The 14,708-nt window shown below is 34.4% G+C and overlaps 1 protein-coding gene across 1 annotated transcript in view; it reads right to left on the bottom strand.

Moving 5' to 3' along the window:
- Positions 1–14,708, bottom strand: part of PLA2R1 (phospholipase A2 receptor 1) — a 90,076-nt gene that overhangs the window by 42,444 nt on the left and 32,924 nt on the right. Inside the window, exons 11-12 of the mRNA XM_023528484.1 lie at positions 14,299–14,369; positions 7,159–7,328 (exon numbers count right to left, since the gene is read on the bottom strand). Coding sequence (XP_023384252.1) covers positions 7,159–7,328; positions 14,299–14,369 — 241 coding nt within the window. The remainder of the gene's footprint in view (positions 1–7,158; positions 7,329–14,298; positions 14,370–14,708) is intronic.

Raw genomic sequence — 14,708 nt, 5'->3', positions numbered from 1 at the left:
TTTCTCAGCAGCCTTGGACTTAGAGCCTGGTCTAGGGATCTAGTTCCAGCGCAAATATTTATAACTCGAAACTCAAATGGGTTATATTAATCACAAGAAAAACTTATCTAAAATATAGGGGTAATAATCTCTTCTCATAGGTTGCATGAAAATCAAATGAAATGATGTATTAAAAAGCACCCTGAAAGATATGAAGGGCTAAAAAACGCCGCTAAGAAGTTGCTTCTGTTCTTATTTTGGCTGTTTTTATTACAAAAGCTGGCATTTCGTGGCATGAGTTCTGCCTGCACATTCAAAGAATTTTTAAAAAGCTTGAATCAGCAAGTTTAAAATGTAATATACGTTTTTGTTGGTCTTGCATTTTTGTCTTACTTTCTCACATCAGACAATGATTAAATAGCTTTGGTTTTAGATACTATAGATATTCAACTCATCTTCATTAGTGGAGAAGGAGATGTTTGCGAACTGCTATGAGGATGAGAAGTGCTGTAGAAGTGTTATTGGTATTCTAAAGTGGTTAACTTAATGGAACATTTGACCCAAATTTGAGAATCTCAGCCCCAAAGAAGCAGTAAAGTGATGTAATAAAGGGAGACTGGGCTAAGGGAGAGATAAACAGAATTTAAATCCTATATCGTGGAGATGCTTGCAAAGCCAAAAAATAAGGGTAGGATGTGGGAAAGAGCAGAAGTGGTTTTTCTCTCAGAGAAAATATTCTCAAATTCGATAACTCATTTCCCATTGGAGAGGAAAAACTATCATTCTATTCCACAGTGGTAAATCTCACATTTAAAGTAATTCTCCTTACCTTCCGACCTCTACCCTCCTTCACTCTCTCTATCAAACATGAATGGGAAAACTTTCACTCAGTTAAGAAATTTCAGTTCACTAGTCTAGTCTCTTCCACTTGGCAAAGCTATGAGATGAACCAAGCTGGGAAAGCCTCCACCCTCTACCTCTCTGGCCAAATACCTGAAAACAAACAAAATCTATTTGTGGCCTCAGGGCCAAGAAGAAACTATAGCTGGGCCTTTAGAGCCTCTAGACAATTATTTGACTTGAGTCTGTCTAGTTATTTTCCCATTCCCTGCCAAAACCCCTTTCACATCCTTACCTCTCAAGTCCTCTGCACTGCCCATCTTCTTTCTCCCTCCTCTCTTTCTTCATGGAGAAAAGTGAGGCCATTGGGACAGAGAAGGTGAGTATTCATGGAGTTCTGTGTATCTGCCCAATACTGTGCTAGGCATTTTATATGGTCTTTTCCCTACTGAACTTCAAAAACTATTTGAGGCAGATATTAGTATCTATAGCTTGCAAATGGAAAAACAGAAGCATAGAGGCTGGGTAACTTGCCTAAGGCCACATAGTGAGTGTTTGATCTAGAATTTGAAAGCAGATTTATCTGAGTCCATTATGAGATGACATTAAGGTACAGAGTAGGCAGGCATTCAGTAAACACTTGCTGAAAGAATGACTGAATATTCCCCTCAAACAATTTGCCTCCATTTCCATAGAGCTCCGTCTTATTTCCCTGGTCATGTTTTCTCCTTTTTGTGGTTACAACATTTCCTTGAAGATCTATTATCACATCTTTACCTATATGACAGTTACTTACATGGATTATAAAAAGATTATCAAAAGCATCAAAGAGTGCTTAGAAATGCGACTGAGTTTGTCCTCATTTATGTGGTGGTTCATTTCAGGACTCTGAGGAGACTTAAAGTGGATTGGCCTATCTATCTGCTGGCTGGACAGGCTTCTTACTACTCTCTGCTATGAGTGGGGCACTTTCAAGAAAACAGGCCTGACTTGCTCTACTGGGGTCCCATTTTCCTTTTCACTGGCAGAAGACTTCCACTGACTTGGGACACTTGGGGAAATGACACTCATATGGAGTTATCTCATATGAATGAGATAACGTTCTGCCCTTTCTGCAGTGGTATAATAGATCTCTGAGCCTGAGTTATAGATGGATGCAAAATAGTGGTTCCAAAGTGTTTCTTTTTCTCTACAGACATCTATGAAACTCTAATATAACTTGGAAAGCTTTTTCGAATGTCTTGACAAATACGGACTCATCTATTTTCTTTTGCCATTGAGCAGCCTCTATTTATATTGAATATTTAATCTAAGTACAAGGTACATTTTAGTTTCTATGCATTAGCTTCTTCCTAAATGAACAAGGCCTGATTTATCATTTTCCCTTTAATCAGTGGCACTAGTATCTAAGGACCAAAACTGTTTTGCCTGAATATTTATTTCTCTCAAAATACCAAGTACCATAGAGTTTCTTTGTTGTTGTTGTTGTTTTTAAATAAAAATAACACAATGTTCTAGAGTTTCGAGAACAGAAAATTTTGGCATGAAAGAAAAGAAAGATGGGTTAACCAAAAACTTTGTAGTCCTGAATTCAAACTGAAAGTATCAGTTTGAACTCCAAAAGTATTTCATCACACACACACAAACACACACACACACACACACACACACACACACACACACACACATTTTCTAGCTCTGTTCACTGAAATGGACTGGAAACAATAACAAACCAATAAACAACGAGCATTCCTATGCCTAGATTGTGATATTGAAATAATACCATTTCTCATTAAAGGTTCCTTGATAAAATGGTCATTTCTAGGTTTGAGCAGAAATGTACATCTTGTTATACCAGATAGCAAGAAAGCTATCAAAGGCTTCTAGTGTTACATTAAAAGGACTTAGGAGGTAGTGCTTAAGATTTTCATTTTCATTAAAAAGGGTAATAATCATGTAGAGCCAGAGGAGAGAAAGAGCAATTAGGGAAATCGTTTCTTAAACTATATAAATGTTTAACTAATGTGCTGTATACTTAAAACTAATAAGAAAATAAAATTTTAATAAAAGGGTAATAATTGTAGTGGATTAAAACACATCAAATGTGTTTAAAACCCTTACTTCATAGTGGAGCTAAAAAAACTGGTCACTTTTACAGGATACTAATAAACAAATAACCATTAAAAAACTAGCAAAGGGAAAGAATTAAGCATTTATTTTGTATTTTTTATAAAAACTGTTATATTAACTAAAAGTTGAGAGAAATTATTTTTTTTTTAAAATTTTCCCCCCGTTTTTGGTTGAAAAAACCCTTCATGAATCAATGGATCTAGGCATTGATCATTAATGGCTCTTAGCATTGCATTTGTACATTATGTGCCTCCAGATAGAACACACGATTATGAAATGGTCTTTCCAAAAAATGATAAGAAAATCTTAATTGGATCAGATCTCTGATTCTAATTTTTTAAAAATATAAGCATTAATTTTATGGAAAATAAAGAGGTAAAGTAATATGTTAAACAATATATGGAGATACAATCAGAAATCCAGACCATAGGACATTCTACAGAACAAACAACCTATTTGCATCAACAAATAAAATAAAAGGTAGGGGCAAGGGAGAGGGAAACCTAGAGATTAAAACAGATTTTAGAAATCTGTTTTACAATTAGTGAAAGTTTTTTGGATCCCAGTACAAACTGTGAAATACATTATATTATATTTATGAGTCATATAGAAATTTGGGCATTAACTGAAGATTTGTTATGGATTATAGTTAATTACTTTTAGGTGTGATAATTGTATTATCTTCATGTTTTTAAAAAGGGGTCTTCATCTTTTAGAGATAATACTAAAATATTTATAGATGAAGCAATATAATGTCTGGGATTTGTTATGAAACAATATGGAAAGTGGGGGGAGTAGAGGGAGGGTATAGATAAAACAAGATTGACCATGAATTGATAATTGATGACACTGGATGACAGGCGTTTGGTGGTTCTCTATAGTATTTGGAGAACATAATACAGAGTTGAAAAATATGGCAGAACGATGATTCCACCACAGATTGAATATTTTGATGGTATGACATGAGGAGAGTGTCTTGGCTGAGTTTATAAAAAGCTGCAGGCTTCCTGTTCAGGGGTCAATTTATATAGTCAGTCTGGGCTGGATTAAGATTCTGACATGAAGACTAAGCTAATGGATTTGTGTGTGTGTGTCGTATGACAGGCTGGAAAAAAAATGTGATTTAGGATGGTGTTTCTGCAAACTGCAATTTAAAAGAAAAAAGAAACACAGGGGTTTTTATATTGCCATTTTCTTCAAAAAAAGATTTACATTTTCATCTTATTCAGAGACTATTTACTCAGTGTTAATCAGCATGAGCAGCCAAACTGAGCACAATGGCATTATTTTTGCTTCGGGGAATAGAGAAAAAGAGTAGTGCCACTCAAATAAATTACAGCAAAAACTTATGAATGACAAGGAGCTCTGCTTCAATTCTAGGTTTAAGACATCCAAATATGCCTCAAGGTAGGTGACATTAAAAACTAAGAATTTTGTCTATTCAAAATGTATTAATTTATTTTGACAGGTATAGACATTCTTAACAAAATTCCAAAGTATATTAGAAATGATACCTGAGCTTTTTTCTTCCAGCAAAAGTGTGACACAGAACTTTACTATTCTCTGCATTTTAATAATATTCATAGATTTGTAGAATGAGAAGGTTGTTTATTGAGGGAACTGTGATGTTTCTTGTTTAGAGCTGTGCAAAGTCACCAGTTTCTATACAAATTTCCTAAATTGATGCTAACACACAAAAAATCTGACTTGTCTTAACTTCATCTTGGATACATCTTTAAAAAGTACAGTTTTTAAAAAATAATAATAAAGTATATATTTTAGAGCATTTTAGGTTCACAGGAAAATTGAGTAGAAAGTACAGACTTTCCTTATGGCCCCTGCCCCCATATACATAAAATCTCCTCTACTATTGGCATCCTATACCACAATGGTATATTTGTAAAAACCTGTATTGACACATCATTATCATCCAAAGTTCATGGTTTAGACTAGGGCTCACTCTTGGTGTTGAACATTCTCTGGTTTTGGACTAATGTGTAATGACATATATCCACCATTGTAGTATCATATAGAATAGTTTCACTGCCTGAAAAATCCTCTGTGCCCTGCCTATTTATCTGTCCCTCTGCACTAACCCCTGTCAACCTTTTTACTGCCCCCATAGTTTTGTCTTTTTCAGAATGTCATATGGTTGAAATCAAAGAGTAAGTAGCCTTTTCCTATTGGCTTCTTTCACTTAGCAGTATGCATTTTAAGCTTCCTCCATATCTTTTCATGGTTTGATAGCTCATTTCTTTTTTAGCACTGAATAATATTCCATTGTCTGGATGTACCACAGTTTTTTACCTATTCGCCTACTGAAGGACATCTTGATTGTTTGCCAGTTTTGGCAATTATGAATAAAACTCCTATGAAAATCCATATGTGAGTTTTTATGTGAAAGTGTTTCCAATTCATTTGGGTAAACAGTGTGAATATGTTTAGTTTTGTAAGAAACTGCCAAATTCTCTTCTTTGTCTAGTTTCCTAAGGTGGAAGTTTAGATAATTGCTTTTAGATATTTCTTTTCTAACATATACATTTAATGCTACAAATTTCCCTCTAAGCACCACTTTCTCTACATCTCACAAATTTTAATAAATTGTATTTTCATTTACATTTAGTTTAAAATTTTTTTTAAAAAATTGACCAATGTGGTATTTAGAAGTGTATTGTTTAATCTTTAAGTATTTGGAGATTTTCCAGCTGTGTTTCTGTTGTTGATTTCTAGTTTAATTCCACTGCGGTCTGAGAGCAGACAGTGTACGATTTCTATTCTTTCAAGTTTGATAAGGTGTGTTTTATGGCCCAGAATGTGGTCTTTTGGTGAATGTTCCACATGAGCCTGAGAAGAATGTGTAACCTTCTGTTGTTGGATGAAATAGTCTATAGATGTCAATTATATCCAGTTGATTGATGGTGCTGTTTAGTTCAACTTTATCCTTACTGATTTTCTGCCTGCTGGATTAGCCCATTTCTGGTAGAGGAGTGTTAAAGTCTCCAACTATAATAGTAGATTTATCTATTTTTCCTTGGAATTCTATCAGTTTTTTCCTCATGTATTGTGACACTATTGTTAGGTGCATACACATTAAGGATTGTCATGTCTTAGAGTATTGACTCTTTTATCATTATGTAATATTCCTTTTTATCTCTGAAAATTTTCCTTGTTTTGAATTCTGTTCTGTCTGAAACTAGTACAGCTAGTCCTGTTTTCTTTTGATTAGTGTTAGTATGGTATATTTTTTTCCATCCTTTTAATCTATATGCATCTTTACATTTAAAGTGGGTTTCTTGTAGATAACATAAAGTTGGGTCTTTTTCTTAATCCACTCTAACAGTATCTATCTTTTATTTAGTATATTTAGTCCTTTGACTAATGATTTTTATATATTTGATATATGATGATCATTATTATTACAACATAATAATAATATTTATCTTTCCTCAGGGAAGTGTCTGAGGCCCCCAACCCATTTCCTCCAGATACAAATTTAGAGGTAACTTATTACCTATCATCAGCTAGAGTAGCCCTGAGCAAGATCCACAGGCAAGAAGGAGACCAAAGCACTCAAACAGGAATTCATGCTGAGGTAAAGGGGTGTTGGGTCTAGGCTGATGACCTAAGCTTAATAAAAGGGCTTAAATCTTATTCTATCGGGGCTGGTTCTAGTCTGCTTTGTAACTGAAGCCATTAGCTTCTTTTGGAATTCGCTAACCTGGCATAGTTTCATGCTTTGGGTTCTAGAGCTCGATTAGTTCACATGAGGATGAAGTCCATGGAAGAGATGGACTAACGAGAATGTTATCTAAGTAATGAGTCAACATTCCTCAGCAAATGACTGTGAACTGATTATATGTGCCCACATGTGCCCGTTCACCGTGAAGTATCACAAGCTATTCTGGAGTAAGTAAGCCCCTGGAATTGTTACAAAGAATTTAGAGGGAGAAACTGAACTTCTGCTAATAAAGGAATGTGTGGTCTTGAGCAATAAATTTATTCCTTGAACACGTCATGTGACCCATATGGATTATACTTTAAAAAATGACCAGCCATATGTCATCCCCTGAGAACCTGGTAATTGTTTTAGTTGATTTAGGCATTAAGAAAACTTTAAGGAAGAATCAAAAGAGGTGGGCCAAGGGGTGGAAGAAATTTGGGGCAAAGAAAACAGGAAGGAGAAGTAGTGTCACAGTTCCCTCTACTCACGGGGCTGATGTGCATTCCAGTGTGTGTATTGTACCGGCTCAGACTTCTGCCCTGCTGTCTTCCAAGTATATTCTCCTGTGTCATTTTGGTCTTGAAGAGCTATCCAAAAATAACTGTCCTTCGTTTTTACCACACTACTGATCAAACTGGTGATAAAAGCCTGTTCAAACCTTAAAAAAGGAAAAAGGAAATGGTTATAGTAAGTTTCTGGGCAATAAAAAAGTCATTAAAAGATAATAAGGTGGACAGACTGGCTCCAGAATAAACACTTCTCATGAATTGACACAGAACTTTACTATTCTCTGCATTTTAATAATATTCATAGATTTGTAGAATGAGAAGGTTGTTTATTGAGGGAACTGTGATGTTTCTTGTTTAGAGCTGTGCAAAGTCACCAGTTTCTATACAAATTTCCTAAATTGATGCTAACACACAAAAAATCTGACTTGTCTTAACTTCATCTTGCATACATCTTTAAAAAGTACAGTTTTTAAAAAATAATAATAAAGTATATATTTTAGAGCATTTTAGGTTCACAGGAAAATTGAGTAGAAAGTACAGACTTTCCTTATGGCCCCTGCCCCCATATACATAAAATCTCCTCTACTATTGGCATCCTATACCACAAAGGTATATTTGTAAAAACCTGTATTGACACATCATTATCATCCAAAGTTCATGGTTTAGACTAGGGCTCACTCTTGGTGTTGAACATTCTCTGGTTTTGGACTAATGTGTAATGACATATATCCACCATTGTAGTATCATATAGAATAGTTTCACTGCCTGAAAAATCCTCTGTGCCCTGCCTATTTATCTGTCCCTCTGCACTAACCCCTGTCAACCTTTTTACTGCCCCCATAGTTTTGTCTTTTTCAGAATGTCATATAGTTGAAATCAAAGAGTAAGTAGCCTTTTCCTATTGGCTTCTTTCACTTAGCAGTATGCATTTTAAGCTTCCTCCATATCTTTTCATGGTTTGATAGCTCATTTCTTTTTTAGCACTGAATAATATTCCATTGTATGGATTGCCATAGATTATCTATTCCCTACTGAAGGACATCTTGATTGTTTGCCAGTTTTGGCAATTATGAATAAAACTCCTATGAAAATCCATATGTGAGTTTTTATGTGAAAGTGTTTCCAATTCATTTGGGTAAACAGTGTGAATATGTTTAGTTTTGTAAGAAACTGCCAAATTCTCTTCTTTGTCTAGTTTCCTAAGGTGGAAGTTTAGATAATTGCTTTTAGATATTTCTTTTCTAACATATACATTTAATGCTACAAATTTCCCTCTAAGCACCACTTTCTCTACATCTCACAAATTTTAATAAATTGTATTTTCATTTACATTTAGTTTAAAATTTTTTTTAAAAAATTGACCAATGTGGTATTTAGAAGTGTATTGTTTAATCTTTAAGTATTTGGAGATTTTCCAGCTGTGTTTCTGTTGTTGATTTCTAGTTTAATTCCACTGCGGTCTGAGAGCAGACAGTGTACGATTTCTATTCTTTCAAGTTTGATAAGGTGTGTTTTATGGCCCAGAATGTGGTCTTTTGGTGAATGTTCCACATGAGCCTGAGAAGAATGTGTAACCTTCTGTTGTTGGATGAAATAGTCTATAGATGTCAATTATATCCAGTTGATTGATGGTGCTGTTTAGTTCAACTTTATCCTTACTGATTTTCTGCCTGCTGGATTAGCCCATTTCTGGTAGAGGAGTGTTAAAGTCTCCAACTATAATAGTAGATTTATCTATTTTTCCTTGGAATTCTATCAGTTTTTTCCTCATGTATTGTGACACTATTGTTAGGTGCATACACATTAAGGATTGTCATGTCTTAGAGTATTGACTCTTTTATCATTATGTAATATTCCTTTTTATCTCTGAAAATTTTCCTTGTTTTGAATTCTGTTCTGTCTGAAACTAGTACAGCTAGTCCTGTTTTCTTTTGATTAGTGTTAGTATGGTATATTTTTTTCCATCCTTTTAATCTATACGCATCTTTACATTTAAAGTGGGTTTCTTGTAGATAACATAAAGTTGGGTCTTTTTCTTAATCCACTCTGACAGTATCTATCTTTTATTTAGTATATTTAGTCCTTTGACTAATGATTTTTATATATTTGATATATGATGATCATTATTATTATAGCATAATAATAATATTTATCTTTCCTCAGGGAAGTGTCTGAGGCCCCCAACCCATTTCCTCCAGATACAAATTTAGAGGTAACTTATTACCTATCATCAGCTAGAGTAGCCCTGAGCAAGATCCACAGGCAAGAAGGAGACCAAGGCACTCAAACAGGAATTCATGCTGAGGTAAAGGGGTGTTGGGTCTAGGCTGATGACCTAAGCTTAATAAGAGGGCTTAAATCTTATTCTATCGGGGCTGGTTCTAGTCTGCTTTGTAACTGAAGCCATTAGCTTCTTTTGGAATTCGCTAACCTGGCATAGTTTCATGCTTTGGGTTCTAGAGCTCGATTAGTTCACATGAGGATGAAGTCCATGGAAGAGATGGACTAACGAGAATGTTATCTAAGTAATGAGTCAATATTCCTCAGCAAAGTCACACGGCAGTGACTGTGAACTGATTATATGTACCCACATGTGCCCGTTCACCGTGAAGTATCACAAGCTATTCTGGAGTAAGTAAGCCCCTGGAATTGTTACAAAGAATTTAGAGGGAGAAACTGAACTTCTGCTAATAAAGGAATGTGTGGTCTTGAGCAATAAATTTATTCCTTGAACACGTCATGTGACCCATATGGATTATACTTTAAAAAATGACCAGCCATATGTCATCCCCTGAGAACCTGGTAATTGTTTTAGTTGATTTAGGCATTAAGAAAACTTTAAGGAAGAATCAAAAGAGGTGGGCCAAGGGGTGGAAGAAATTTGGGGCAAAGAAAACAGGAAGGAGAAGTAGTGTCACAGTTCCCTCTACTCACGGGGCTGATGTGCATTCCAGTGTGTGTATTGTACCGGCTCAGACTTCTGCCCTGCTGTCTTCCAAGTATATTCTCCTGTGTCATTTTGGTCTTGAAGAGCTATCCAAAAATAACTGTCCTTCGTTTTTACCACACTACTGATCAAACTGGTAATAAAAGCCTGTTCAAACCTTAAAAAAGGAAAAAGGAAATGGTTATAGTAAGTTTCTGGGCAATAAAAAAGTCATTAAAAGATAATAAGGTGGACAGACTGGCTCCAGAATAAACACTTCTCATGAATTCTTTAGAACATGGAAGCAGAAAAATGCCCGAAGACCCTGAACATTACTAATAAATGCCAAATGTCAGTGCAATTTCTAAAAATATATGACGGAGGGGAATTTGACTCTTACAGACAGGGCTTAATTCTTTCAAGGAATAGAGTCCAGCTCCAGTTTCGAAGTGTAGGTGGTAAAGTCCACAAAGCCAGCAATAATGCATTTCTTGGTACAACACGTGACCTACTTTGTAATTGGGTCACACAGCACACACGGAGCAATAACCTGCAGGAAGTAAGGGGCTGACATTGGGAGAAGGAAGGATATTCTACTTTTCTGAATGAACATCTGCCAACAAAGTTCACATACACCCACCCACCACACTTGCTTGGTGAGAATGGAACAGAGATTGGAGTAACAATTTTATGTCTCCCAAATCAGTTTGCTCATAGGCACGTGGCGTCCTTGGCTTATTCAAATGTATTCAGATATGCACATTCACTTTAGATAAATTTAAAATCCTAGGACAATCCAAGGAATTATACCCAATAATATTTTTCCCAAACAGCTGAATGAGTTCGCGTTCACTGATTAGTGGCAATGCTCCCTTCTCAAGATGGATGCATCGAAAGCAGAATCTAGAAAACTTGTATATATGCTTTCACAAGACTACCTAAAAGAAAAATGTGAGTATTAAAATTTAACTAGCACTGAAGTTTTAAGCTCTGTTTGAAACTACCTTGAAAAATTTATTTTCAATACACATAAAGTTTTGAGGAAACATTTCAAATGGTGATTTTTGACTAGACCTGCTGAGTCAGTGAGAAGGGAAAGGCCTGATGAAACTACCCAGGAAAACTCATGAGAAAGCAAATTAGACTTCTTCATCCACTTTTGGATTTTTTCATTACCATGCATTCTTAACTTGCAAAGGAAAGCAAAAGCAACAGGGTCATTCAGGAACTGAAAAGGCTCAAAGGAAATAGGAGAGGGAGAGAGAAATGAACACAAAGGAGTAAAATTTTTAAATGCCTTATGAACATCACTAGTAACAATGGATGGTCTTAGGGATCCATGATACTCATCTTGGCAGAGCATATGGAGTTTCATCAGGCTTTAGTAAACACTTTCTGCAGGTACTCTATTAATAGTCTGACTAGCACACATTTAAAATTAGAAAAGTTCTTTTTTAACCAGATTACAGTGGCAGAACTGTATGTAAACGTGCTTCCAAAAAAAAGTATGTAAAGCTAAATATTGTCTAGATGCTATTGTGATTTTCTTACCCTTCCATTGGTTTATGCTCTCATTAAAACAAACAAACAAACAAACAAACAAACAAACAAACAAAACACCTGCTTTTCCTTCACCCCTCTGAGGCAGAGTAGTATCGTTACCATGTCTAGTTGGTGCCTGAAACTGTTGTGCTAAGAAACAAGCAAGGCACATGGAGGCTGCAGCCAGGACCACTATTCCCTCTGCTGGTTCTAAACCGAGGAGCCAATGCTGGTTCTTCGATTACCTTGTACTATGGCATTATCGGATAATGAAGAGAAATAACGTTGTCTTTGAACTTGGCCTCTGGTATCATTATTCATGACATTTTGCTTTTGCCCCTTGTAGGTTTTAGATTTATTTAATCCATTATGATTTATTTGATCTCCATTTATCATCGCTTAAAACAACAGAAACCTTCTGCTTTTTAATTGCCACATATATCTTTTAAGTGGTTGCATATAATACACATACTTAAAATCCTAAAACCTTTGAATCAAAACGGGACTCTAGTTCTCTTCGTCCAATTTAGACGATAGCATTGTTAGTAAAGAAAATCAGCAAATATGTCTTCCACACCGTATATTTTAAGAGATTAACCTGGATAACAGCATGCAATCTCTTCAGTATCTGTTTCCAACTGATAAGGAGACAAGAACATTTTATATTCTTTACCACTTTATTTGGTTTCAAACACTAAAGGGTTGTGAAAACTTTGACTTACAGTAATAGAGCACACAACATTTTAAAGTCTTTTCTGGCCCTTTGTTTTAGAATTCTTCATTTCAGTATACTCCAGAGTTTTATACTATCTGGCCTTTTTGTCCGTTTTCACTGAGGTTTAATTAAAATGTTATGATTTAAAAAAAAAAGCCACATATGTATGTTTTTATATTATAATTTTAACCAGGATAAAATATTATTTTTAAGGAATTCAGTAAACTTTTTTTGTTATTCTTTAGAAAAACAAATGATAAAATATTTTGCTGTGTGTATCTTCTTATAAAATAAAATTTTGTAGAGTAATAATTCTTAGACTCAGAAAGAAATTAATTATCCAATCAACTCCTTAAGAAAGTTAAGAAATCAAATTTATTTTTTTAGTGTAAGCAAGAAAAATAAATCTCGAACTTCCATCAGTTTGACAAGAAAGTGTTGCTCCTAGTGCTAAATATTAAATTTAATTTAAAAATGCAATTTGAAGATAGCAATGCATATTTCTGGCAAACATTGACAAATTTTTTATTTCAAAGTAAACATTTCGCCTTTCAAAAGTGTACACTTCAAAGGAGGTATTTTATACTTAAATCTCTATTTGAACATTGTATTTTTCATCAGTTTAGCCAGTGACATGTAGCTAAAGAAAGGATGTTCCCTGTCTATGAACAACACAGTACTTAGCAGACAGCAGTACTATAATGATTTTGTTTGTATTACCAAAACGAGAGAAAGAAAAACATAATGCATTGGAAGTATCTTCACTAGAGAGTTATTTCAATTAAAAACAAACAAACAAGCCGTAGCAGTAGTCTTTATATATAATGACCCATTTAGGAGGGACTCAGTTTTGAACTAAGTAATTACAATTGGATTTCTCCCAATAACACAATTGTTGACATTTTTGATGCCATTTAAAAATAAATGACTTTAAGTTTTTGGACTTTGTTTCTTACAAAAGGCTAGAAGAAAAAATACAGACTTAGAAAATGTACTTAATATATACATAAACGAAACCTAGAAGAGCAAATACCAAACCGTTAATGGCAGATATCTTTGGGGAACGGACTGGGTTTGGTTGGGAGGGAGGAAAGTGCAGATGAGGGTACACTTTCACATTTTAGTCTACATTCTTCTGGATTGCTTGAATTTATACCAATGAGAATGTTTTCATCGCATAATTTTCAAAAGAGTGTTTTTAAAAAGAAATTTTGCATTCTACAAAAAACCTGTTAGAACTAATAAACAAATTTAGTAGAGTTGCAGAATACAAAGTCAGCAAACAAAAATCAATTGCATTTCTGTATACTAACAACAAACAATCTGAAAAGAAAACTACACAAACAATTCCATTTGCAATACCATCAAAAAGAATAAAATATTTGGGAATAAACTTAACCAAAAATTTGAAAGACTTATACACTGAAAACTACAAAACATTATACTACAAAAGAAGAAAGAAATAAATGGAAAGACATTCCGTGTTCATGGATTGGAAGACTTATTCTTAAAATTTCCATACTACCCAAAGCAATCTACAGACTGAATATAATCATTATCAAAATCCTAATGATTTTTTTTTCTTTTTTTTTTTTTGCAGAAGTGGAAAAATTCTCCTTAAAGTTCATATGGAATTTCAAGGGACTCTGAAGAGCAAAAACAAAGATGATAAAGGACAAAGTTGGAAGTCTGATATTTTCTGATTTTAAAACTTACTAAAAAGTATTACAATCAAAATGGCACAGTACTGGCATAAAGACAGACATATAGACCAATGGAATAGAATAGAGAACCCAGAAATAAACCCTCATATATCTGGTCAAGTGATTTTTGACAGCGGTGCCAAGACAATTCAATGGGTAAAAGACAATATTTTCAACAATCATGCTGGAAAAACTGGATATCCACCTGAGAAAGAATGAAGCTGGACTCTTACCTCACACCATTTACAAAAATTAATTCAAAGTGGATCAAAGGTCTAAATGTAAGAGCTAAAACTATAAAGCTCTTAGAAGCAAACATAGGGGAAAAGTTTCATAACATTGAATTTGGGAATGATTTCTTGCATATGACATCGAAAGAACAGGTAACAAATAAGAAATGGATAAATTGGACTTACTCCAAATTAAAAATTTTGCACATCAAAGGACACTATCGACAGAATGAAAAAGTAACCCAAGAAATAGGAAAACACAATTACAAATTATTTATCCAATGAGGAATTAATATTAATAATTTATAATGAAAACTTGCAATCCAGCAACAAAGAACAAACACGCCAATAAAAAAAAAAAAATGGACAAAGGACTTAAATAGAAATTTCTCTAGGAAGAAAAAAAGTTAACT

Source organism: Pteropus vampyrus, unplaced genomic scaffold (assembly GCF_000151845.1).
Source record: "Pteropus vampyrus isolate Shadow unplaced genomic scaffold, Pvam_2.0 Scaffold2, whole genome shotgun sequence".
Taxonomy (NCBI): domain Eukaryota; kingdom Metazoa; phylum Chordata; class Mammalia; order Chiroptera; family Pteropodidae; genus Pteropus; species Pteropus vampyrus.
Note: the sequence above shows the minus strand (reverse complement) of the source record. Positions and strands in the feature narration are given on the sequence as shown.